General features: G+C 46.2%; 2 protein-coding genes across 4 annotated transcripts in view; both read right to left on the bottom strand.

Moving 5' to 3' along the window:
• Window positions 1–23,856, bottom strand: part of DopEcR (G-protein coupled receptor DopEcR) — a 356,283-nt gene that overhangs the window by 112,727 nt on the left and 219,700 nt on the right. The gene's annotated exons all lie outside the window — the stretch shown is intronic.
• LOC144126417 (uncharacterized) lies at window positions 19,478–22,050 on the bottom strand. The gene is made up of 4 exons (XM_077660437.1): window positions 21,876–22,050; window positions 21,464–21,540; window positions 20,858–21,080; window positions 19,478–19,484 (listed from the first exon to the last, which is right to left on the bottom strand). Exons 1-4 carry the CDS (start codon window positions 21,911–21,913, stop codon window positions 19,478–19,480), a joined length of 345 nt encoding a protein of 114 aa, XP_077516563.1. The 5' UTR covers window positions 21,914–22,050.

Here is a 23,856-nt window from a genome sequence, read left to right as displayed (position 1 = left end):
ATATTTTATGAATAAGTGAACCACAGTTCCACCTATATAAGTGGAACTTGTTGGCAGGAACGTTCCAGCTACTGAGTGGGTCCGTAGGTGCAACCAGACTTAAAGTGCAGGACATTGTAGTTCCTGATTTTTGTACGTTTTCTGTTGCCTTTTATTACCATCACTTAGCTAGCTGCACAAAAAGCGTTCAAGGCCGTAAGGCATATTCTCTTATGACACTTGCAGTACTTTAATTTCTTAAAAGCAATCAATGGGACGAAGCCAATAAACTTTCTCGTGCAGAAATCGTCAACCCCCTTCTGCTGATAAAGAGAGAGCTGAGTTGCCACAGATACGTATCATCATCGTCAAATGCAACGCGAAAAGGATAAGTGAAGCATGAACACACGAACAGAAAAATGTTGGGTTCACGGGAAGAAGACCAGGCTAGGCTCTATAAAACTCCCACACAATGGTCTTCGCAGCGTACAAAAGCAAATCAAGTGCACTAGTACCCGTTTTGCTTCAGCAAAAATGTTCGTTTCGCTGTTTCCATTTTCATCGTCTTTTTCGCGTTTCATTTGACGTTGTCTGTCCGTGGCGTTTACTAATTAACTCTAGAGTTGCTACCTCTCATCTTTTTTTTCTTATGTGAAGCCCTCATTCCACCACATTACAAATAAACAGTCGACATGAGTGAGCGAGCGAGTGAACGGATGAAGAAAGGATTGGCAGAATACTTCCGTTGACGCCAAAGAAGAAGCCGTCAGCTCTCACTCCAACGATGAGCGAAATTAAGACAGCAAATAAAAATAAGCAGAACAGGGCAAGCCGTTTGTAGTGCGCTGGAGCGCACCAGCAGAGCCGCCTGCCCAATCTATCGCGCTAATTAAAATCCTTGGCCCGGCACAATTATTCGCCTCATGAAAGGCAGCTGCTCCTTAATTGAGACGCACAAGAAACGGAGCATAGAAAATCGACTTAAAGAGAATGGTGCAAGGGTAACGTGCTTGCGAGAAGCCTAAGAGGCGAACAGAAAAGAAAGATATATCCACTCTAGTGAGTCGCAAGAAAGACGCACAAGAGCTGGCAGCTCGTCAGCCAGCCAGGTTTTGTTTTTAAGATAGATCGTCTCCATCTGTTGGAATTTTGCTTCTTTTACGAAAACCTGGTACCACCGAAAGGAGCGAGTGAAAGAATTGGACATTGATCAGGGCCGCGCTTCCTTTCGCCGAAACGCGCAAAGCGAATATAATGGCGCCAGGAGCCAACGCGCCGCATTCTATAGTGTTAAAAAAAAGGGAGGGGGGATGGATATAGGATACCCTCTGATTTAATATAGAAAATGATGTTTATTTTTAATTCATGACCGTCTATTTGTATACATGCCTTCGTAATTCGCTGCTGGTGCCCAAGGATCCTTCTGTGCACAATCCAGACAACGAGAATATGCACAGCCACGAGATGACAATGGCGTGGCAAGAAATGCAAAGAAATAGAAAGAGAACAAAATAATGCAAAACACAGCCCATTCGTGAATTTTTTTCAGTATAATTTTTTGCCTGCGCACTCTAGGGTATTCTCTGCAGACAAAGAAGGCGCGCATTTGAAGAAACGCGCAGAAAATGCGAAGCGAAAGAGATCGAAAGCAGCCTTTCCATGTCTTCTTAACATCATGCAATGACGCGAGCACAAAAAAGCGACGCCAAAAGGTTGGTTTGGCAAAAATAGAGCTGCAGTGGGCGATATGAAAATAGGAAGGCGGTGGGGGTTGTTTCTTCACGATTTATTTCACCATAACGAGCTCCTGCAAGGGCGCTAGGTGCAGGGTAGGTGAGTAGGGGGGGGGGGGGGGGGTTCATTCTTCACGAGGAGGAGAAACAAAATTATTTTTAAATCCGCTGGATTTACATTATATGCTCGATGCTGGTGCACGGAATCGTGATTTAGTAGGATAGAATTAAAGAAACAGCAATTGGCGACAACTTCCCATGGCCCGGAAGGTGCTGTACAAGTCCGCCAATCAATGACATCAGCACATGAAATAAACATTGCAATGTGGCACTCTATTACACGAGCGATAGGCATCAAATTAAGTTAGCGTCGTCTGACGGTTAGCTATTTGTTTAAGCAGCAAAAGAAAGCTTCAACAACTAATTATTTGTCGCGGAGGAATAGTGTGTGGCGGTCACTGCAGACGTAAACCGTATCCGTCCAAAGCAGGCCGTAACAATGCTGGAATCGTTTCGTCAAGGCTGTAGGGCAGAGGTGCGCAGATATACCCCATGAATCCTCTGAAGAGCGTCGCCTGAGTCTTGATCCGGAAGAAAAACTTCATGGGCTCCGCTGCACGTTTAGGAGACGACCCGACGCGCCATGGAGACGCAGGCATACTGTCTCAACTGTTGAGAAAACAACACAGTAGGCAGCTTCTGTACCGGCATCTGAGCTAGGGCTAACGTCCGCCTGCTCAGAACGCCTTGCCGCGAGAGAGAAAAAGTGGACCCCAGTGCCGCTAGGTGACGTGTCCACTTCTGTCGCTTTCTCCTCGAGGAGCACTTGAGGGAAATATTAAAGCAAGCGCGACGCTGCTGGACGGGTAGAACATTGCTGCTTCGAAAGATGGCTGTGTTGCAGAGCAATGAGGATCTCGACCTAATACCCACATTGAACGCGTTCACGGCTACTTTGTAAGATTTGGGTAAATTAAGCTAATAGAAGAAAGTTCCAAGCTTTGCACCATGAATACGCCATAGAGTACGCCATACAGGCGGTACCACTTCCTCTGAATGCCCTTTAGAATTTCTTGGACAGAAGAAATTTTTCAAGCACGCAATTCATAGCTTACTAGAAGGCCCACCCGGCGTGGCTGTGAAACAGATGATTTACAGGTCTGGGGCAAGACAAAGGGCGAGCACGGCTGCAACCTATTGCTCTTTCTAACGCGCTGCCGTGAGCACAACCTGCGACTTTATTTTTAAAAAAATGCACCTTTCCGCAGCTGGAGTTTCGCTACTTGGGCATATCCTGACGACACAAGGCCTGCGGATCGACCCAGAGCGTGTGCAAGACGTCGTGGAGATACCAGAACCTACAAACAGTTAGCAACTGCAGACCGTTTTGAGAACGAGCTTTGTACAGCATTTCATTGCCAACACGACCGTCTTAACGGAGCAACTTAGGGCACTGCGAAAAGATAACGAATGAGTTTCAACAGGAAAGCAACAAGCCAGTTTTGAAACATTTCGACAGGCATTCAGATACCAGCGCCAGTTCCTTCCCACCTGGACCTCAAGAAACCATTCTTTCTCTTAATGCCAGCCGTCGGGCGAGCAGCTCTTTTCATACAAGATGACCACCCCCTAGCTTTCTCATCTCGATCTCTCACAGAAGTACAGCAACGCTATGCGCAGATAGAAACAGAAACGCTTGCAGTAGTAGTCCATGGATGCACACAGTTCCACAATTACATTTTGGTCACGCAGAAGTAATCGTCGAAACAGATCACCGAGCTTTGATACCAATATTCAACAAGCCACTACATCAGTGTGCACTTCGCTTACCGAACATGGGGCTCAGCTTGTAACGGTACGCAATAACGTTGTTGTACAAATCGGGTAAAGAACTATTTCTACCATACAATTTGTCGCGGTTTCCAAGTAAGGCCACAATGGAAGAAATTGAGTTGTTTCAAGTGAATCTGCTTTACTACGTTTCAGCGTCATAACAAAACCTGAAAGATTTGCTTGCAGCTGCAACCGAGGATCGCGCAGTTGTCGTAATCCGAGATTATGCAGAAACTGCGTGGCCAGATAGCAAGCGGGGCATCCCAGAGCCGACAAGACCGTACTGGACATGCAGGGGTATTCTTCCGCAGGAACAAGGTAATTGCGCCCGAGTCGAAGCGGCCAGAGCTACTGCAGCTTCTTCACGAAGCGCCCGTCGGAGTACCCAAGATGAAAGCAAGAGACAGCAAATGTTTTGGCCAAATATGTCCGCAGATATCATTCAGTTTTGAAAGACCTGCAAGCTACGCTGAGGAGTTCGCTGACCATTCCGCGAACTCGTTGGTCTTGTGTTCGCAAGGAAGGCCGCTCCAGTGGGGTCGGAAGTCCCCAACAAAGGGGCCCGTCCCGTCCCTGCCTCCCCTTCGTGCGGCGGACGTCCTCGTTTACGCCGCGCCGTCACGGGGATGACCCGCCGGGAAAAACGCTAACCATGTACAGCTGTCGACATGTGGTTGTTAAGGGGTTGACGAGGTTTCGAGGGCGCACGAGATACGGCTCAGTATTAGCCGAGTGAGCGGAAACCCACTATTCCCGTAACGACTGTGTTCGTCTCGTGCGGTGTATTCTGTAAACACTTTAGGGATCGTTTTGTCGCGTGTGCGAAAGAGATAGGAAAGTGGTAACGGCTGGGCCGTGGGTGCTGTGTGAGAGGGTGGTCGCGTTTGTGCTGTTTGTCTATTTGATTGCAACCTCTCCTTTCCCAAATGTTTAATCAGCACTCTTTCCCCAATCTGTGATTAGTTGGCGGAAATCCTTATTTTCCTTTCCCTGACAACTGATTGGCGAGATGGGTCGTTTGTTATCTTACTGGTTGCTGTCCCCGCTAAGGGCGGAGACAGAGGGTTTAAAACCAAGCGCTCTGGGTTGAGCGGGGGCTGAATTCGTCTGATCCACGATTTAGTCACGTAAATAGTTTTCTCCTTGCTTTGTTTCTTCTCGTTTTTTTACCTATGTTGTAAATAAATAGTTAACCTTCTCCTTTCCTTGAGTAATGTGAATGTTTGCGAGTAGAACCACCGGGTCATCAAGAAACCCCGATTTCATCATCAAGTAGTTTCCTCTCATCGCCACCGGAAGGGGAAACTCAACTTACGCCAAACGCATCAGGCGTAAAACCCAAAAATTCCTCTTTTCAGCCACGACGTTCCGACTCAACTATGCGAATCCGCAGACGTGGAGGTTTAAGTGAGGTTGCCGGGAGTTGCACTGAGGTTGCTCTGCAGAATACCGCTCACCTAGCTAAACACCCACATATCAAATGGCGCGGGGTCCGTGCTCTAAGGTGGGTGAGGCAGGGCAGCCGCCCTCACAGTGAGACTAGTGCACCGGTGGCGAAAAAGTACAGCCGCTTTCGGAAATTCTGAACTTCCCTTTGAATGAGAGAAGTTTCAATTCCCCCACTTATTTGAAAAATTCCTCAAAATATGACTCTTCCCCTGCGCGCAAACGTACATATTTCCCCAGGGAAACACGAGCTCCTAAGGTTATGAATGCGCCAAGCGATGGATCATCATTTCATAGTCGGCAAAAAGAAAATCCATAAATATAAAAGCGCAAACGGAACACAAGCAGAATAAGAAAAAATACATTTATTAGCTGTAAATACCTTTTTTTTTTCAATCTATGTTTATTGCCTCACGGCATAAAGGTTATGAAATGAGAGATGAGGAGGATGCTTAAATAAATGAAAAAAGGTTGGCTGATCTAATGAAATCAAACAGAGAACTATGATATGGACCCTGTGTCCAGGCAATATAGGAATCCGGATTGTCCGGTGAGAGACCCACCGCCGCCAGGTGCCGAATTCTCGTCGGCTTCAGCGCCGGGCAAACCCACAACAGGTGGTGGATGTCCACCTGACAGTCGCTGACCTTGCAGACTGGACACCCGGGGCGGGGATATAAATCTTTGAAATGCGGCCACTTGCGTGTCACAACTGGAGTTAGGGCAACCCCGACCCGTATCCTCCGAAGCGCAACCTCCTCTGCACGGGTAAGACCACGGGGGAGGGTTACCGCACACGGAGGGACTAGAGCACGTGTGCGGCGTCGGAGGTGCTCCTTTCGTTGTTTAAGACATTTTCTTCTGTCATGCTCAGAGACTGAGTGTGGTCAACGGATAGCTCGGTACAGCCTTAGTTCGGTGGAAAAAGAATATTGCAATAAATTGGTCGTGGTAAAGGTGATTTGTTGAACTCTGAGCAACTGAACCAGTAAATCACTTGACGATGGCCAATTCCGCTCGGAGCTAACTTCCTAAGCTCGCAGGATTAGCGCTGAGAGTGGCACGGCTCGGAATGAGATTAATGACAGGGTGGCGGTCAGGCCGCTTTGTTGGGTTTTTAGACTCAGCAGTATGGCAGCGATGTAAAGAGCGCAGCGAGCGCCAACGTGATGTCCGCGGGAAATACCGTGCTTGTCATTAACACACGCAGCCCCTTCAGCGGCGCACAGAGGCTTTTCCCGATAAGAGCGACAAATCACAAACACAGACTTACGAGAGGAGAGCCACCTTCGAGAAGTGAGCAGTGTTATTGCTTTCTGCTGGACACAATATTTGCAGCAAGGGCGCCTTTAACTGCGTCCTACCAGCCTTCATTCACAAGACATAATTTCGGACGTATACTGGTAGTGAATTATTATTAATAGTAATAATAATAATATTATTAATAATAATAATAATAATAATAATAATAATAATAATAATAATAATAATAATAATAATAATTGGTTTTTTGGGGAAAGTAAATGGCGCAGTATCTGTGTCATATATCGTTGGACACCTGAACAGCGCCGTAAGGGAAGGGGTAAAGGAGGGAGTGAAAGAAGAAAGGAAGAAAGAGGCGCCGTAGTGGAGGGATCCGGGATAAATTCGGCGACCTGGGGATCTTTGACGTGCACTGACATCGCACAGCACACGGGCTCCTTAGCGTTTTGCCTCTATAAAAACGCAGCCACCGTGGTCGGGTTCGAACCCGAGAACTTCGGATCAGTAGCCGAACGCTCTAACCACTGAGCCACCGCGGCGGGTTAGTGAATTCTCGTCCAATTTCCACTCGCACAAAGGCGTTGCATTGGCATTAAGAAGGTAAAAAATTGCACTGTTGGCCAAAAAGAACGCCGTGGCTGTTGCCCTTGAACAGCGCGAAGGAGAGGAAGTTGCCCCAACGCCACGAGTGAAATGTGCTTAGGCATTGTTTGGAAATGCAAAAGCCAAACACGCCGTTCGACCACCACACGCTAGCGCCACATTTCGAGACCAGAGGTCAGATTACGCAACTGTCAATTAGGAAAATTGTCAAAAACTTGTCAAAAGGTTGTCAATAAGCCTCCCTCCTATCGATAGGTCGGACGTGGCCGGCGGCCATTTTGCTTTTTTGCGTCATGGGTGGCTGCAGTTTACGTCACGGATGTGGCAGAAGTAGTGACGTTGCACACCTAATTATGCAGCCGCTAATTGACAGTTTTTTGCGACAGTTTCGAGGCCGTCAATTTGACCGTTGAGTTTGTGACAGAAAATAGCGGCGGAGCACGCGGCGATACGACTGAGGCGGCTGCGCTGGCACGAGAAACTGCGAAGGATGGCGCACGCAGACGCGTTTGGCTTGCCGGGTGAGCTGTTTCGACGCCTTTTTCGACTGGAGAAGCAGACTGTGGAGTGGCAGTGACGAGGTCGCCGATGAACTGGGAGGTGCGCCTGCGAGCGCGTTGTCGATGCGGCGGCAGGTGCTATGTGCACTGCGGTTATTTGCTACCGGCGGCTTTCAAGCTGCCCTTGGTAATAGTAATGAGGCGTACGTCTGCATCGCACAACCGGCGGTGAGCAAATTCGCACAGCGGGTGTTGGAGGCAGTTTGTAAAGTTAGTGCGCAGAAGGGGTGGGTGCCGTCGTCACCTCTGTGACATATATATATATATATATATATATATATATATATATATATATATATATATATATATATATATATATTTATATATATATATATATATATATATATATATATATATATATATATATATATATATATATATATATATATATATATATATATTAGCAGAAAACGTAAAGGAAATGAGGGGCTCGTTTTGACAAACATATTAAGGAAGCCAACAGTCACCGAAACCAAGGGGCATAGGGGGATGTTTTTAATCTTTTTTTGTAGTGCCGATCAATCGGTTTAAAGAAAATTACTTATAAAGCAGAATAAAAAACAACCATGCCGTCGGTGGGATCCGAACCGATTGATCGGCACTACAAAAAAAGATTAAAAACATCCCCCTATGCCCCTTGGTTTCGGTGACTGTTGGCTTCCTTAATATATATATATATATATATATATATATATATATATATATATATATATATTTATATATATATATATATATATATATATATATATATATAAAAGACACGCTTATGCTGGCAAAGCACTTTATTTTTCCCAGCAAATGGCACTTCGTGGCCGCCTTCTGTTCCCCAAGGGGAAAGAAACAAACAACCACTCGTCACATACTGCAACACCTCACCTTTTGGCATTTCTGTCATCGATCGAAAGAGCCGAACAACACAGACTTCAACAAGTTGTCGTCGTCGATTTCGTACCGTGTGCTCCTTGCAAGTTCGCTCGGTAGTCACGTAGCCTTCACTCCATTCGTTGAAATTTTTCTGCGCACTTAGGTCGACCGCACAGTAGCTCGATTCCAGACGCCGCGCAAAAAGCAATAACACGGCGTGAAACAGCTGCTTTCGTGCAAAGCGGCCTTTTTACCGCAGTCAGCACACCCCCACGGCACTGAAAGTTGCCCACCAGCCAATTTAATAGCACAACTTCGAACGCTTTTTGTTTTGCTTAATATTTGCGAACTTTAAGCACAATTTTTTGGCAAAATAAAATATTAGTTATTTTCATCTTTGCTCATTTCTTATTTCTTTTTACAAAAATTTAGCAGGCGGCCCCTCAAATGCTCTCGGGGCGCCGCCCTGCTGTAATTGGCTGACTCCTCGTTGCGTCACGTGGCAGCCATACAAAAATGTCCTATGGCCGGCTATAGAATTTTGGCCCAAATAGCTATAGACCTTTCCTGTTTCTGTCTATAGCTGTCTATACAGGCTGATATATTTTTCTATAGAGAGCTTAAGACAATTTTATGGTTCCAAAGCTATAGCTTTAGTGGCATAGATTTTTCAATAGCTGGCAATAAGCACCTCTATAGGTGCTTATAGACGTTCATAAAAGGCCATAGACGGACATAGTTTTTTCCATAGACGCCCATAGGACTTTTTTGTATGGACGTCTCATTGTTTCATCATTTTGACGTCACTCTCAATAACTTGTGACAGAATTTGGCACAGTTGCTGAATCTGGCCGCCCCAGTTTCAATTCTGCATTCAGCATTATGCATACATTCTCTGCTTCACGGTATTTCTTGAACTGCTAGTCAGGACAGTCGAGAGACTCAACCCGTCTGGCCGCGCAGCGTCTATGCAAGGCTGTCCATGTGAAAAAACCTCACGCGGGGTCACATGGCTGCAAAACAGACAGATCTCGAAACGAAAACCCTGGCCGATAAATAAAACATGGAACCTTAATGACTCTGTCCGATTGTCTCGTGTGGTACACGCGACAATCCATGCACCCGTTCAAGCACCCAAACCCGCACACACACACCCATTCACCCCCCCCCCCCCCCCCCACTTCACCAGCGCACACAACCGTCAACGGGAAGCTTCGACGGCCGTCACGACGGCATCGCTACTGAATGCTGAAACCTATTTTCAAAGGTGATAATAGCGCGTCTCCAAGAGAAGTAAACAATGGTTCAAATATAACGGCAGAAAAGAATTCATTTCCTGTTCCCATTCAAGCCGGACATAGTATTTCTGTCAAAAAGCTGCGCGCTGTATGCTGAAGGGGCTTCATTTCGGGCTGCGAAGAGAAGCAGTACACAGCTCACTGTGCACTTGGCAAAACAACTTACTGTTTATCGAGAATGCACAGACGGCAGGAACAGTAAAACCGGATTCTCTCGTCTGTTTCGGGACAAATCCATTCGATCCACAGTGCAACGAACTCAAACGTATACCGGCGCGATGACTGAGACAATGAGAGCCTACGAGGCCTGAAAGCGCCTTCTTTGGGGGCTTCGCTGCGAGCTATATGAGCGTGAAAAAAAATGAACCGGCTGTTAAAAATTTTTCAATAAGTGTTCACAGTTGAAAAATAGCGGTTTTATTATCTTCTGCAGAGAACATTAATTTGCACATTTGCATACGGAAAAAAACTGATAGTAATCCACTCTGCAAACTACTTACTCTTTCATACCTGCCTGCTTTCTTGAAAAAGTGGTGCTCCATTGGAAAACGAAAGACCAATATTCGCTGCTTAAGCACAACGTTCTATATACCGTCCTCTGTATCCACCGAGACAGAATACCTCGAGCGGGCATTGTAGCGTAGTACAAGAAAAAGTTTTCGCAACCCCTACTGCACAGCACTTCTTAGAAAATGCGTATCCGCGTTCAAGATGCAGCGAGGCACCTCTCGATGAGCACGCCGTGCCCTCAGCGCAGCTTGACTTTGCGGAACTAAACGCGCAAACGCGTGTCCTATCATGAGAACTGGGAACGAGCTACAATGGTAGTTAATTCTACTGCCATGTTCCTCAGAAAAAAAAAATCTAATGCAATGGCCAGCCTGGCGGTTCATTGTCATAAAAGTGCCGCTTATGAGAAGTGAATAATGAGACCTCGTACTGTTTCATAACTTAGCTCATTTAGTAAACGAGCCCACCTGAATTGATAACGATACAGCGTCAATTTTATATCTGGTTCTTTGGAGGAATGCAGCGATTCGTCCTGATGCAGAAATGCACACTTTCACGGGAATTCTGACTACAGAATGATACCCTTAACTGTGGAGCTGAGCTGTCCCCATAAAATGAAGAAATCTGCCTCGTTCCAAACTTGCCACGCGCTAAACACGTCGACATATCATACGCCATGGCTACCTCGTTTCTTTCCTTTTGTTTTTCTTTGTGAATCAGGCATGTGCTGCGCGAACGACCTATGGTGTTTCTTTTAGAACATTGTCGTGAACAGCTTCAAAGATTTTGTTCCCATGAAGTTCAATATACAACGGCGATAACTCAACTTTATGGCAAGAAAATACAACAGCAGATCTAGGACGGAAAATTAAACGAAAAAAAAAACGGTGTCAGTGTCCCAAAGCGGTTAATACTGCTCAGCTTTACAACGTCAGTCTGCAGCTAAATGTGAGCTACAGAAAAGCAAAGGAACGCTATCAGAGTTTTCTGTTGTGCTCCGCTTCGCCGACACTTTTTATAGAAGAAGCGGCCCCCGTCTGCTTTCTGCACACACGGGGAGACCGTACATGATAAATTTTTGACTGAGAAGTATTTTGAGTTAGTTTTTTTTTTGTTCGGTATCTATGAATGATGGCGGTCAGAAACAAAGATTTAATCTACCTACTTACCTCACTGACTGAAGGGGGTGTTCAGTCAGTTTTGCAAAATTTAAATATCGCCTGAAATGAGCGGCATACCGACCGCTTTTCTCCTGAGACACGCCGAGTGGCGCTCGAAATATTCGTTCATTCTAAGCCACACGAATATTTGTCGTGTGCAGAATCTTCCGAATGGATGGAAATTTCCATAGGTTGCCCCAGAACGAAAAGCAGAAAACAGGTCTCTTATAACTTCGTACAGACCGATTTCATTGTTGTCTACAGGTGGAAAAACTTTTGTGCTAGTTCTGTTTAAACATATTTAAGTCATTCTAGATGAGAACAGAACATCTGATTATATTCAGCCCTTGTTTCGGAAGGGGGTACCTAAAACAGCACAGCCCCTCGAAACTATTCACGAAGTCGCAGCAATTTTAGACAGACAGGGACAAAATTGGCATGATATTCATAGGTTCTAAAAGGGCATTAGACCACGTGTCTAACTGTAAGCTACGATTAAAGCTACGAGCAATGCAATAAAATAGCGGTTCGCTAATATTCGACGCTTTCGAATTAAATAGCGAGTAATCGAAATGATTAAACGAATGGAGCACGACTTCAAGTTTTCGAATAGCTTTCGAACTTCCATGACAGCGACGTAATAGCGCAACAGGCTGTAACTGCAGCATAAGAACAATGCAGCAATCATCGTTACCGTACACTTGAGCCAACTGCAGGACAAGAGCACCTCCAAAGGTCCCCCAAATTATACTGCTTCTGTGCCAAGCTATTCCAAAGAATTTACTGCACTCGTCACTCCATCTGACTCTGCGGCATTTGCCATAACGTCAGTAAAAAAAAGATAATAATAAAGTGTGGCGACGGCCATCGCAGTATGATCGCTGCATCAAGCACTCGCAGCGTGGGCGGCCAAACCTAATCCGGTTGTCCCCGCCCCGGGGTGATGCGTCTAAACCGCACCAGACCTTTCGCAATCCACGAACAGCTGGATTCGCCTGCTGTTTGACTTCATCTTGCTCGTCGCTTCCTCCCGTGGGCTCTACAAGCGGCGAGGAGACAAGAACAGAAGGAAAGAAAAGGCAAAAAGCAAATAGCTGCGTTGATAAAGCGGTTATAAGGAACGGGTGCAAAAAAAATAACTGTGCGCTGAAAGTTACCGTTGTTTTCAGTCTTTTCAGGTGTTGCTCGGTTATTCGCTTAGTATCATTCATGCTAGAAATAATAAAAAAAAAGATACCAATTCCGGCCCGGAGTCATTTGCGCGGGAGTCGCGAGCCCTGTTTTTTACCGCGTTATGTGCTTCTACTTCCCCGTAAACACATACCGCGGAAGCCAGAAGATGAGAGGCAGCGCGCTGTTGCGCTGTCGCTTCATTTCTCTGAGTCCCCCCGCCGCCGTTCTCAGAAAAGGACCCAGCGTCGCCATCTCCGTAAGAGCTCTCGTCCGCACAAGAAGCGCCCGAAAGAAAATAAAGGACGAAAGAAAGAGAAAAAAGCGCGCAACGCGAAAACAACCCCCGTGGAGTGTGTTGTGAAAAGCAAACACGCTTCCAGCTCTGCCGGGGAGAGTGAAACAAAACCAGACGCACCGGCGAGGCGCATCCAAGAATAAAAAAGAAATAAACAATGAAAAAACAATATCCCTGGAAATCCCCCCCCCCCCCTCCAGAATAAATGAAGCCGCGTCACCGGTCACTGTGCAGCGGGCGTCCGAATCAGGAGCGATCGGCGAGCGTCGCTATAGCGGGGGCTTTTTCGCGCCCCTCTTCCGACGACATGATAAATGTAAAACGAGGGCGGACCTCAAGAAGAGAAGCCCACAGCTGCGACGAGGGATGTGCTAAACAATACACTCGAGGAAGGAAGAAATGGGAAAAAGAAAACGCCGCTAGGCTGCGCCGCGCAGAAAGCAATTTCATCATCCGGCCGAAAGCCTTAAGGGCGCTGTGCCATGGAAGAGAGAGAGAAAAAAAATCGAAACATAGCAATGCGTCCTATAGACAAGTAGGAAGAGCTGAACAACTTCCGTAAGGAAGACAAGGCTTCAAGAGCTCAAATAAAGGCGACATAAATAAAGAACATAAAAGCTGCACGTTCCCCTTCACTCGATACCCAGAAGACCACTACTCATGTCATCAGCGCAAACAAGCAAATCAGTTTTTTTTTATTTTTGTTCGGTAGTCACCTTATCGCAAAAGGAACTACCACATAATATTTGCATCGCAGCAGCACGTATCGGTTATATTGGTTCAACGAACAGTGTCTGACACCAACTGCCTAAAATAGTTGTCCGCATATTTGACGCTCACCTTCTGTGTACCTGAGGAATGGAACACCTCGACAACCGGTCGTTAACTGAGGGCAGCATATTCAGCCCAGGGTCGACCTTAAATTCGCTGTTTAACGTCAACCCCATCATGCCTGGCTTCTTAAACGCTCTGCGTTTGCAGTACCATAGCCTCCTTTATACTTTCTGTGCCTGTCAACTCCGCGCTCCGCGGCCGTCGTCGCCGCTCCTCCTCCTTTGAGAAGTTACGCCGCTGGCTGCCGAGAGATGGTGACAGCGACGTTGGGGCACCCACAGCCTGCCCACAGCAGCCCGGATAGCCGCGTGCCACGTGCTGTTGCTCTGTCGTCGTTACGTGGGCTTTTTTGCAGTGTGCAAGGTCTTACTTCCACTTTTCTGTGCCTTCCGATGCCGCAGGAATACAGCATTGCACCAAGTGGTGAGTGCCAGCTTTGATTTATCCTTCCGGCTATCGCTGCGTAGTGTTCAGCTGCATTAAGGCTTGTGAAAAATAGTGGCGGCACAAAAAACTGCGTTTATCACGCGTCAGTACTGCAATAGTAATTCGGGATGTGCACGTGTTTTTTTTTTTGGACTGCAAATGCTCCTTTTTGTATTATTTTTAATAAAAATTCCACTACCACCAATGCTAATTGCTTCTCTGCCTAGCTCGTCTGCGTAGTATGTTGGATGTGCTCCTGCGCATTTTTTTTTACAACATACGCTAATTGTGAAATTTTGTGAAAAAATAGAAACAGAAGATTTACCTATTGTTATGGTGGCTACTTTAAAGTGAGCTTAACCGAACGATGGAAAGCTATATTAGTTTAAAATGTTGTCAACTCAATCGTTGTGTCCCTCTCTTGCATCGGGAACCGCCAAACTCGTATTCAGCCGCATTGAGGCCTGTGAAAAATAACGACAGCACCATAAACTGTTTATTACGCGCCAGTAAGGCAATAATATTAAATGTGCGCTAGTATTCTTTGGTCTGCGGTGTTAATTTCTTCCCTGGTTAGCTCGTCTGTGTGGTATGCTACATGTGCTCCAGGGCAGTATTTTTTTTTTGCAATGTATCGGCTAATTGTGAAATTCTTTGATAAAATAAAAACACAAGCTTTACCTATTATGACCATTGCTTTGGAGTGAGCGCAACCGAAAGATGCAACGCGTATGTTTGTTTTCCTTGTTTTTCAAGTTAGAAAAAAAAATTGTTTGCAGGACGCGATGAATCAATTAATGTAACAGCTGATACCGAAATTGTTCTTCTTACAGCTCCCAATGGCATACTGCTGCGTACCATTGTGCCGGTCGGACAGTAAAAAGAAGGAGCCCGGCGTTTCTTTTCATGAGATCCCCGTCGAAGCTGCACAGCGTGAGCAATGGCTGAAAGCAATACGAAGAGATGACTGGGTACCTAACTGCACTTCCAACTATTCAAGGGTATGCAGCAAACATTTCAAAATCTCTGACTTCGCAGAGGGCAAACGGCGCCGTCTGAAAAAGGGAGTTGTACCATCAGTGTTCAGTGACTACCCGTCGTACTTGCAACCTCGAGTATTGAAGGTGTAAGCGGAAGAAAAAGAGCAGCTTTTCAGCCCCACCATAGCCAAGATGAGCCAGCGAAAAAACTCATGAAGCATGACGAAAGCACGAACGTGGAAATGCCGGCGTCTGATGCTGACAGTGAGGTCTCTGAAGCCGCTCCAACTACAAGTGTCAACTATTTTGAAGTGACGCAACACCAATCAAGAGCCACTTGTACAAAGCATGAAGAAGAACTTGTCCGCGCCGACAAAACAACGCAAGCTGACATCAGATCTTCCTACTGGCTGGCAGTGGAAAGAATCAAGTGGAAGAGGAAGGAGAGAGACTTAAAAAAGCAAATAGAGAGGCTTCGCACCACGGTAGATAAATATAAAATGGAGCTGAAAAGGCTTAAAGAAGACAGTAATTTTGGCATAAGTTTCGTAATTTTGGCAGAAGTGACAGTTTCGGCAGAAGCCACTCTCACGAAAAGTAATGAAGCTGTAAAAGTAGCTACTCTTGTAGCATAGCGGCTGTTGTGAAATGTGTAAATAAATGTTGGTGCCTTTCTTCTTAAGTTTTGTTTTAGCGCAGCGTAGACTAGCATTGTAACTGTACTATAACCACTTACGCTAGCGAAGCAGTCATGTAGTTTTTCGAGCCATGCCCACGTATCTTGAAACTGCCTCACATAACATGTCATAGCGTTGGTGTTACTGGCTAACAACAAACGTGATCACTTGTTATGCTTAGAGGATGTCTGCTTTACGAGTAAATATAACGAGTTTGTACGATTCATGCTTAGTAGCAGTTATCCCGCGAGCGAATAACAGCGCTCCCATCCTAGCGCCGGCATTCGCACCAATGCGCCTCGACACCTACGTCAGTGGCGCCCTCAGCAGCGGGAGCGGCAGCGCCGCGCAACTTTACCCGACGGCGCCGCTGTATGGTTCGCGCGGCGCGTTGACAGGCACAGAAAGTATAAAGGAGGCTATGGCAGTACTTATCTTGTGCACTGTATGTATGTTAGCTTTTCTATGTTCTCTAACATAGGTTACGGTAACCCACTCCCTCAAACGTATAATTGTGCAGAGCGACTGCTTGGAGCAATGGGCCTTGCGTCGACAATTTGAGATTCCTTGAAATAAATTCTTGCTCTCCTCCACACGCTACGCAGTTCCACAAGGAACTACCTACCTTACAAAAATTTCTTTAGACGGTCTATAGACTGTACACGGACTTCTGTCTATAAATTCCATAGACTCGCTATAGATAAACCCTAATCACAGTCCATAGGCAATACAAATCCTATATGCAGTCTATAGACAATCTATAGATTTATGGCCATACAATTTAAGTAGACTTTTGTCTGTAGACAGTCTACGGACCATTTTTGTAAGGACTCTCCGGCACTTACCACTGACCAAGGTGCACGAAGCTCTGAAAATTCCTACGCGTTAAGAGGAAACACCGGAAAAGCAGAGCCCGAACACACACGGAGCATTTCCTTTCGTGACTGCCAGTGAAGTGGACTTCTCGTGCAGCCAGCGGGCCAACGTCTCGGCCCGCTTGTCCACTCACTGCCTTTCGGTCTTCCTAGTCCGGAAAAACTGTCGGCGCGTGCTTCCGGCGCCTCGGCCCCGATCAAATCTTCACTCAATTCCGGCAAATTGATTCGGCCTCCTAAGCCGGCGCCCTTGTTCCCATCTCGTCCCAGCGGCAGCGGCGCCATGCTCGTTCCCATAGAGAGGCATGAAGAAGGGGGAAATCGATGCTCCCCTCCACAATTCCACTCGTCTGGCAACATTTCCGCCCAACGCTGCGAGGTAAAGCGGGGGCAACATGGGGCGTTTTTCTCCTGCGATTATCGCGCGCGAAAAAAAAACGCGCTGGCGGGACGCCGACCAGGCTACATGAGGCGTACGAGCGGCGAACGCCGCCGCAGTGTGGCCAGACAAGGCAAAAATGTTTTGGCTACCACTAAATGAACGAACAATGCTTATATGTTGTTTTCTTGTGTTATAATTAATAAATTATGCAATAAATGCCCTACTAATATGTCTATACACATTACCAGGTATGTTTAGTATTGTATCGATATTTTTGTGGATGTTCAGCGGAGAGAGTTGGCCGGAAATGTTTCGTCTGGCGACCTTGTGCGACTGAAACTGTGGACCGTTGCGGATTGCGCAGAGTTTCTATCTGAGCTTCGTTCTGTACATTGCTAGTGGCTCTCGTTGCTGAAAACTAATTTTAAAAAGAGTTTTCATTTACTTCGCGCGGACGGCAAGCAGGAAGCGTTACTGCGAGGGAGAACGCGCCGCTTCTATTCTTGTGACCAAACCCAGTGTCCATGGGGGTACATCGGCGTCTTTTGTTGTTAAAGAAAAGATTATTGCTGATGAAGATGAGGGACCTAGAAGAAAAGAAAAAAAGAAAGAGGAAATTCTGGGTGCACCCCATCTGGCAAGTCAGAAAGGAGGAGGGTGAATACCACACCGCGGTAAGTAACTTGTCGGTCTGTAGCGATCGATCTCCTGTTGTGCGTTCGGGAACTTTAACTACCCCCAACTCTTCGTTTTGTCTTACCTGCTTCCTTCCTTTTTCTTGTGTTCGTCATTTTATTGCTATGTTTTACATGATGTATCTGTACCAATTCGCCCAGCTGAATGTTTTGCGGCTTGTGCTTGCCATAATCAAATTTTGTGCCAGTCGGAGGTCGTAATTCATAACTAGCATATTTTCCTTTTTTTCCATGCTTAAGATGCCAGCTGAATGCCACCCACGTTATGTATTTATCACTTTTAAAAGTGCACGAATGGCTTCATACGAGCTGTATTAATTGCGATGAATCCAGGAACTCCGTGGTGTGTCATTGTAAGCGGCTGCATTCTCTATCGTTGCTTTTCCGCATATGCCTGAGAAACTGGTTGCCGCGTCGGCAGCATAGGCCAACGTACCCTTGACCAGTTTTGCTTCAGCACCTGCGGCGTTTTCGCATTGATTAAGATTCGCATCCGAGAGCTCAGAATGCACTCGGAAGTCACTTTGTTACGCTTGGTGTGTACCACTCCCGATTTTGCGTTAATGTCAACACACGCTGTTAAGAAACAGTACTTGGTAGAGAGGCTGGCGGTGTGACTTTATAAAACGGGACGATGTAAACTGTGGTCCGCGTCGCTAGAAAAATGCCCACTCCAATATTAATAATCACAAAATAAGCTCCACATCTCTGTACGTCACCTACCATTTGTGTAATGATGAAGGGTGGGGTAAATATTTGGTGTCAGTTGGTAATTTTTGTTTCACTGTTGTCATTGCAGTTTCAAGTCATGAAGAAAGATGAAGACATGTTCTTCCGATACTATCGGTTGAGTCCGAAGCAATTTGACGAACTGCACAGCATAGTCCGCAGTGACCTGAGCAGGAATTTTGTTTGCCGGGAGCCTCTTTGCTCTGAAGAGAGACTTGCTATAACCCTCCGGTACTGTAGCACTTGTGACTGCAGTGACGCTCTCACACAACTTTTCAACTACTTTCTTATCGTACACAGGTACCTATCCTCGGGAATGGCAATCAAGCAGATAGCACTGACATTTCGAGTTGCACCAGCAACATGTCGGCTTGTGATTCACAATGCCTGCAGAGTGATCTGGAAGCACTTGGAGCCGCTCTACCTGCCTGTATGTATTTCTTGCCTAATTCTGTTCCTGACACTGGTTGTGCAACTTTAATAGGCGATGTAGCAATCTTAAATTTGCATGAAAGAGCCAAAAGGGCAAAAGTGAAGGGCATTGTAGTGGCTTAAATGAACTAATTCAGAAAGCAAGACCATTTTTAGCATCTCTCACTTCCAAACCATCCGCCCAAATATTCAGGTTCGCTCTTTTTTTTCATTTAGGAGCCAGGGCCTGCACAATGGGAGGAATCTGCACAAGAATTCAGCAGGCGTTGGAACTATCCTCATTGTGTAGGAGCAGTCGACGGAAAGCACGTCCAGATTACTGCACCACCAAATTCTGGAAGCAGCTTTTTCAACTATAAGGTACTGTTCACTCCATAAGCTGAACCAGATGTCATACATATACAAGGGGTGCTCATGCATGTCTAATGTTCTCCTTTTATTAGGGGACATTCTCTATTGTTTTGATGGCCATCGTGGATGCAAAGTACAAGTTCATGATGGTAGATGTCGGTGCACCAGGCCGACACAGTGACGGCGGAGTCTTCAAATCGTGCACATTTGGAAAAAAGCTCAATGATGGCGTCGTGGCCCTACCAGCAGCAGCACGCCTTCCAAAAAGCCAGAAGGTTGCGCCGCATGTTTTTGTCGAGGACGAAGCATTCCAATTGAGGACAGATTTTTTGCGTCCATTCCCGGGCAAAGGCATGCTGCCAATCCAGAGGGTGTTCAACTACCGGCTGAGCAGAGCAAGGTATTGAATGCCATTGTAAAAATATGGCATTGTTTTATTTGTGTTGTTGGAAAAAAAAGGACGAACTCAAGTGTTCTTGCACTGCTTTTCATGCCCAGCGATGGCTCAGTACAGTATCTTATGCTGTGATTGAGTGACAAGGAAGCAAGAGAAAATTGTTTTCCGCAGTACATACTTCTCGTTCCGGCCTGTAAAAAACTAAGTTTTAAACACCTTTTCTTGATAGTGTGTTTTCTTCTTTGTAATGATTCATGAGGCATTATAAACATAAATCACCACATTGTATTTGTCTACGACCAATGCATAGTTTAAAAATGAATTCCTTTAGTCACGCTGTTCCGGCATAAATAGCCAAATGGTGGCTTCGATACTACAGTTATACACAGGTCGCATGAGGCACAAGAAAACTGCAATATGGTCCCCGTTTTTTTCATTCATTGTCACAATTTCTTTTGAGGCAGCATTATTTAGTCTTATGGTGAATTAAGGCAATGAAGCAGTGAATAAAGCACTAAAGTTTGGTGTGTATGCACCTTTGAAACAAGATTTAGCAAATGTTCTCTCATTTGATATTCTTTCAATTACTAATAGATGAAGTGCACTCAGAGAAACTTCTTTGAAGTAAAATAACTTGTGTAATGCTAAAGCACAGCTGCAAATAATCATGTTTTTACAAAATGTGATGCAGGCGCATCGTGGAAAATGCCTTTGGGATTCTGACAGCTCGTTGGAGAATCTTGCTTGGGCCCATGAACCTTCTACCCGAAAATGCAACCTTTGCTGTCCTGGCTTGCTGCGCTCTCCATAACTTCATCTCTTCTGCCCGGGAAACAACCTACTCTCCACCAGACTATCTGTATTCCGAGGATGATTATGGGAATATCGTCCCAGGCCAGTGGAGAAGTGATGCTGTGTCAAGTAGCCTGCTTGACCTTGAAACAACGCAGTCTAGAAACTACAGAGCAAGTGCTGCGGACACAAGAAATCTTTTCGCCCAGTACTTTTTTAATGAAGGTGCCGTTGCGTGGCAGTGGGCTCACACTGGACTTGCAGTGCCACAGAATCCATAGTGCATTTAAAGCACCCGTTGTCACTATACGAGGTCTGTTAGAAAACTATCTGATGTGCATTTATTCAGGGTTATCATTTATTTTTTTATTTATTTTACAGGTACTGCCAGCCTTATTATCAGGCCTTAGGCAGGAGTGGACAACACAAATCAACAAATTCAGAAACAGCAAAATCAGCAAACAAGATGTATACTTCGTTATGAATTGCAGCAAATCCATTTCCATGTCCCGTTTCGCATGTTTCGGGCATGCACGCAGCGTGTGGGCAACTAGCTGCCCATAGACTGACGCTTGGTCCTTGTCCTCAGTTATCAAGGCGTCAACTTTTTCAATGTCGTCCTGCCACCGAGACCTCTCTTTCGTTTTCTTTCCTGTGCAAGACCGAGGGGCTGCCAGGGTTCTTGCAGCGGTGCTGGCTTGAGAGCTCCCGTTTGGTGTGTGTGGCTCTGGGCTGGTACTTCTTGAGGGCACAAGTGGAGAGAAAGCACCATCTTCTGGAGGTTCTGCTCCATCTTGAATAAAGAAAAGAATTGCAAATTTTAAGCACTCAGAAAGGTTTTTGGATCGCTTTAAAGAATGGAAAAGTAAAGAAATGATTTGTAAACTTCCCATGCTGGTTCTTCAAATGAAAGCATATATTTCAGAACAGAGCCCACACGTAGGACCGAGCTCACACAGGACAAGATGGTGTTCAGCATAAGTTGAATGCAGTGCATACAATGATCGCTTCCTGCTCTTAACTAAACCACCTTGCAGTGTTTCAGCATCAGAAGTAAATAAATTATTTTCACATCTGAGAGACTTCACTGCTGGCTCATTATATTGCAAGTGTGGGTACTTGTGAACGACAGTGTTTGCAGGTGCATAGCAGCATAACTGGAATGTAAATTTGCACCTTCTGTTTCACTGTAGATCGATTCCAGGACCGACTCTGCAGTTTCACCGTCCTGCACATGGCTGTTTGAGAAGGTGCTGAAAGAAAAATTAAGCGTCAGATGACACGGAACACCACACGGTTTACATTTCACAATTTGGTTTCTCGAATGTTTTATTGATTTCCTTGTTTGGAAGCACAGGCCTCGTATTCAAATGCAATTGATTAGCCTAGCAGTGGGCCCAACAAATGTGTGTGCATAACAAGACAGAAATTTCAACATCTACTGTACAACAGTTTCTATGCCATTTGGTATTACTGAGAATATGCTTTTACCTGCCCAGCATCCTTATGTTGCTACATAAGGCTTTCTTCAGCTCCTTTTGCAAGTAAGTTATTTCGAAAAGTAACCCACGAAGCATTGGGGACATACCTGCCAATATCCACCTGATCTTTTAGAAACATCATCATGTGGAAATAGGGCCACTTCACGTGCAGTGCATCAGCAGCTCCCGAGCCACTTGGCGCACCAGTCTTCCACGCGCGGTGCTTCTTCGTGAATGTATCACGAAGGCTCTTCCACCGCCCCTGTAGATTATTGTCTGCAAGTAGAATTGCACAGATTAACCTCGTTTTACTACCACACATTACCATCAAATAAAACAGTTAAATAAAATACTTTTGTAATATCAATGACAGCTGTTTATTGCACAAGCATGCCAGTATTTTATCTTGGCTTCCATTGACGTGGTTGGTTATTTAAGTAAGTCGGCGCGGATATACCGCGCGTCCCTTTTTGTCTGACCTGGATGTAAAACAAAGTTATTGCACTGTGTCTTGCTAGAAATACTAGTAGCAATGCAACCATACCTTCCGGGTCACATACAACTTCGGTGGCCACTTCGGCCCACGCCGCCATCCTCTTCCTCTGCTCCTTGAAATCCTTCCTTGTGCTGTCCCACAATATGGGACGCTTCTGTATCGCGCCTATAAGTTTGTCGTTAAACTCCACGCGTGATGCTTTCGCCGACGTAGCCATGGTGGTGACCAGCGCACGCGCGCGAAGTGTTCAAAGGACGGCAAGGAACGGTGAGACGGCTGGCGCTCCCGCCGAAAACAGACGGAAGTGACTCCGACAGGCACTTCCGGTAGCGTCAGACGCGTGCGCGCCGCGTCAAAATCTAGCCGGTCCTGATCGGCGGCGGCGGGCGTTTTTCTCGACGCCGGGCGTCAAATCGGCGCCGTCAGACGAAAATCGCCTCAAAAACGCTCCATGTATCCCGGGCTTAAAAGAGCAGACGACTCATCTCCGCACAGGCGAGGCCTGCCAGGGAACACAAAGAAATGGGGCCCGCCTCTCCTAATTGCTTCCACAGGCACTTCTAATCACGGCCGTCCACCGTCAAGCGTAAGCAGTCATGACGAGATCCTCCATTCGAATCAGCGGGTGGACGGCTACTAGCCCACATGGAATGATTAGGGCATGAGCAGCAGAAAAGGTCTTCTTCATTGTTTCACGATCATTACGTGATTTCCCGCCGCAATACAGCTTCCGAGAGCGGCAGCGTGTCGCCATAGGGGAAGATTCTTGTTGTGATATTTGCGATTGACTGTCGGCTGCAAATTGCGACTGGCATTACTGCAAGCTATGAGGCCCGACTAGTGTGCCTTTGACGGCAGCAGCCCGAGTCAACCGCTAAGCCTTTTTTATCTCCAGCGCGAAGGCCTACCGGCAGCAGAGTGGTCTGTCCACAACGTGGGCGCGAAAAATTTTGCGCCCCCAAAGGTCAGCCGCTTGGGAGATGTAAGCCTGCCTGTACAACGAACACGATGAGATGTGGTCCTGGCCATGTTGCAGGGCGCACCGTGCACTTCACAAGCATTCTCATTTGCCTGATCCTAAGGAGGCAGAATGAAGAACGTCCCAGGCAGCCGCGAGATTTAATTTCACTGTGTTTATTATCTACCTGAGCAGTAGAGGTGTTGCGAACCAAAGCACGACTCTGTGAAATCATTTCGCAAGCGGCTACGGTACGGAAGTGAAGGGCACAGCATCGTGCCACAGAAAACTGGTACTGAAGCGGTGGCAAACAAGCATAGAATGCCTCGAAAACCCGACATGGTCATACGTCATGGCACCGTGATATAACCCTGATGTCATGTTCTGACGCAAATGTTATCAACACTAAGTCTAGAAGACATGATCAATTCGTTATGTGTGGCGGCCAGGTTCTCTGTGCTTCTAGCTCAGCTAGGCTGCCTATCCTTTTCAGAACAACCGCTACTACAACCAGTCTTCGGATTAGGCACTGCAGTTGCGATTCCCACCCATTCGTGGTTAGTGTGAAGCCACTTTTCATGCGTATATAGCCTTGTACCGTGCGTCGTTTCAAATTTTGCCTACTTTCAAACAG

This window comes from Amblyomma americanum, chromosome 1 (genome assembly GCF_052857255.1).
Source record: "Amblyomma americanum isolate KBUSLIRL-KWMA chromosome 1, ASM5285725v1, whole genome shotgun sequence".
Classification (NCBI taxonomy): domain Eukaryota; kingdom Metazoa; phylum Arthropoda; class Arachnida; order Ixodida; family Ixodidae; genus Amblyomma; species Amblyomma americanum.
Note: the sequence above shows the minus strand (reverse complement) of the source record. Positions and strands in the feature narration are given on the sequence as shown.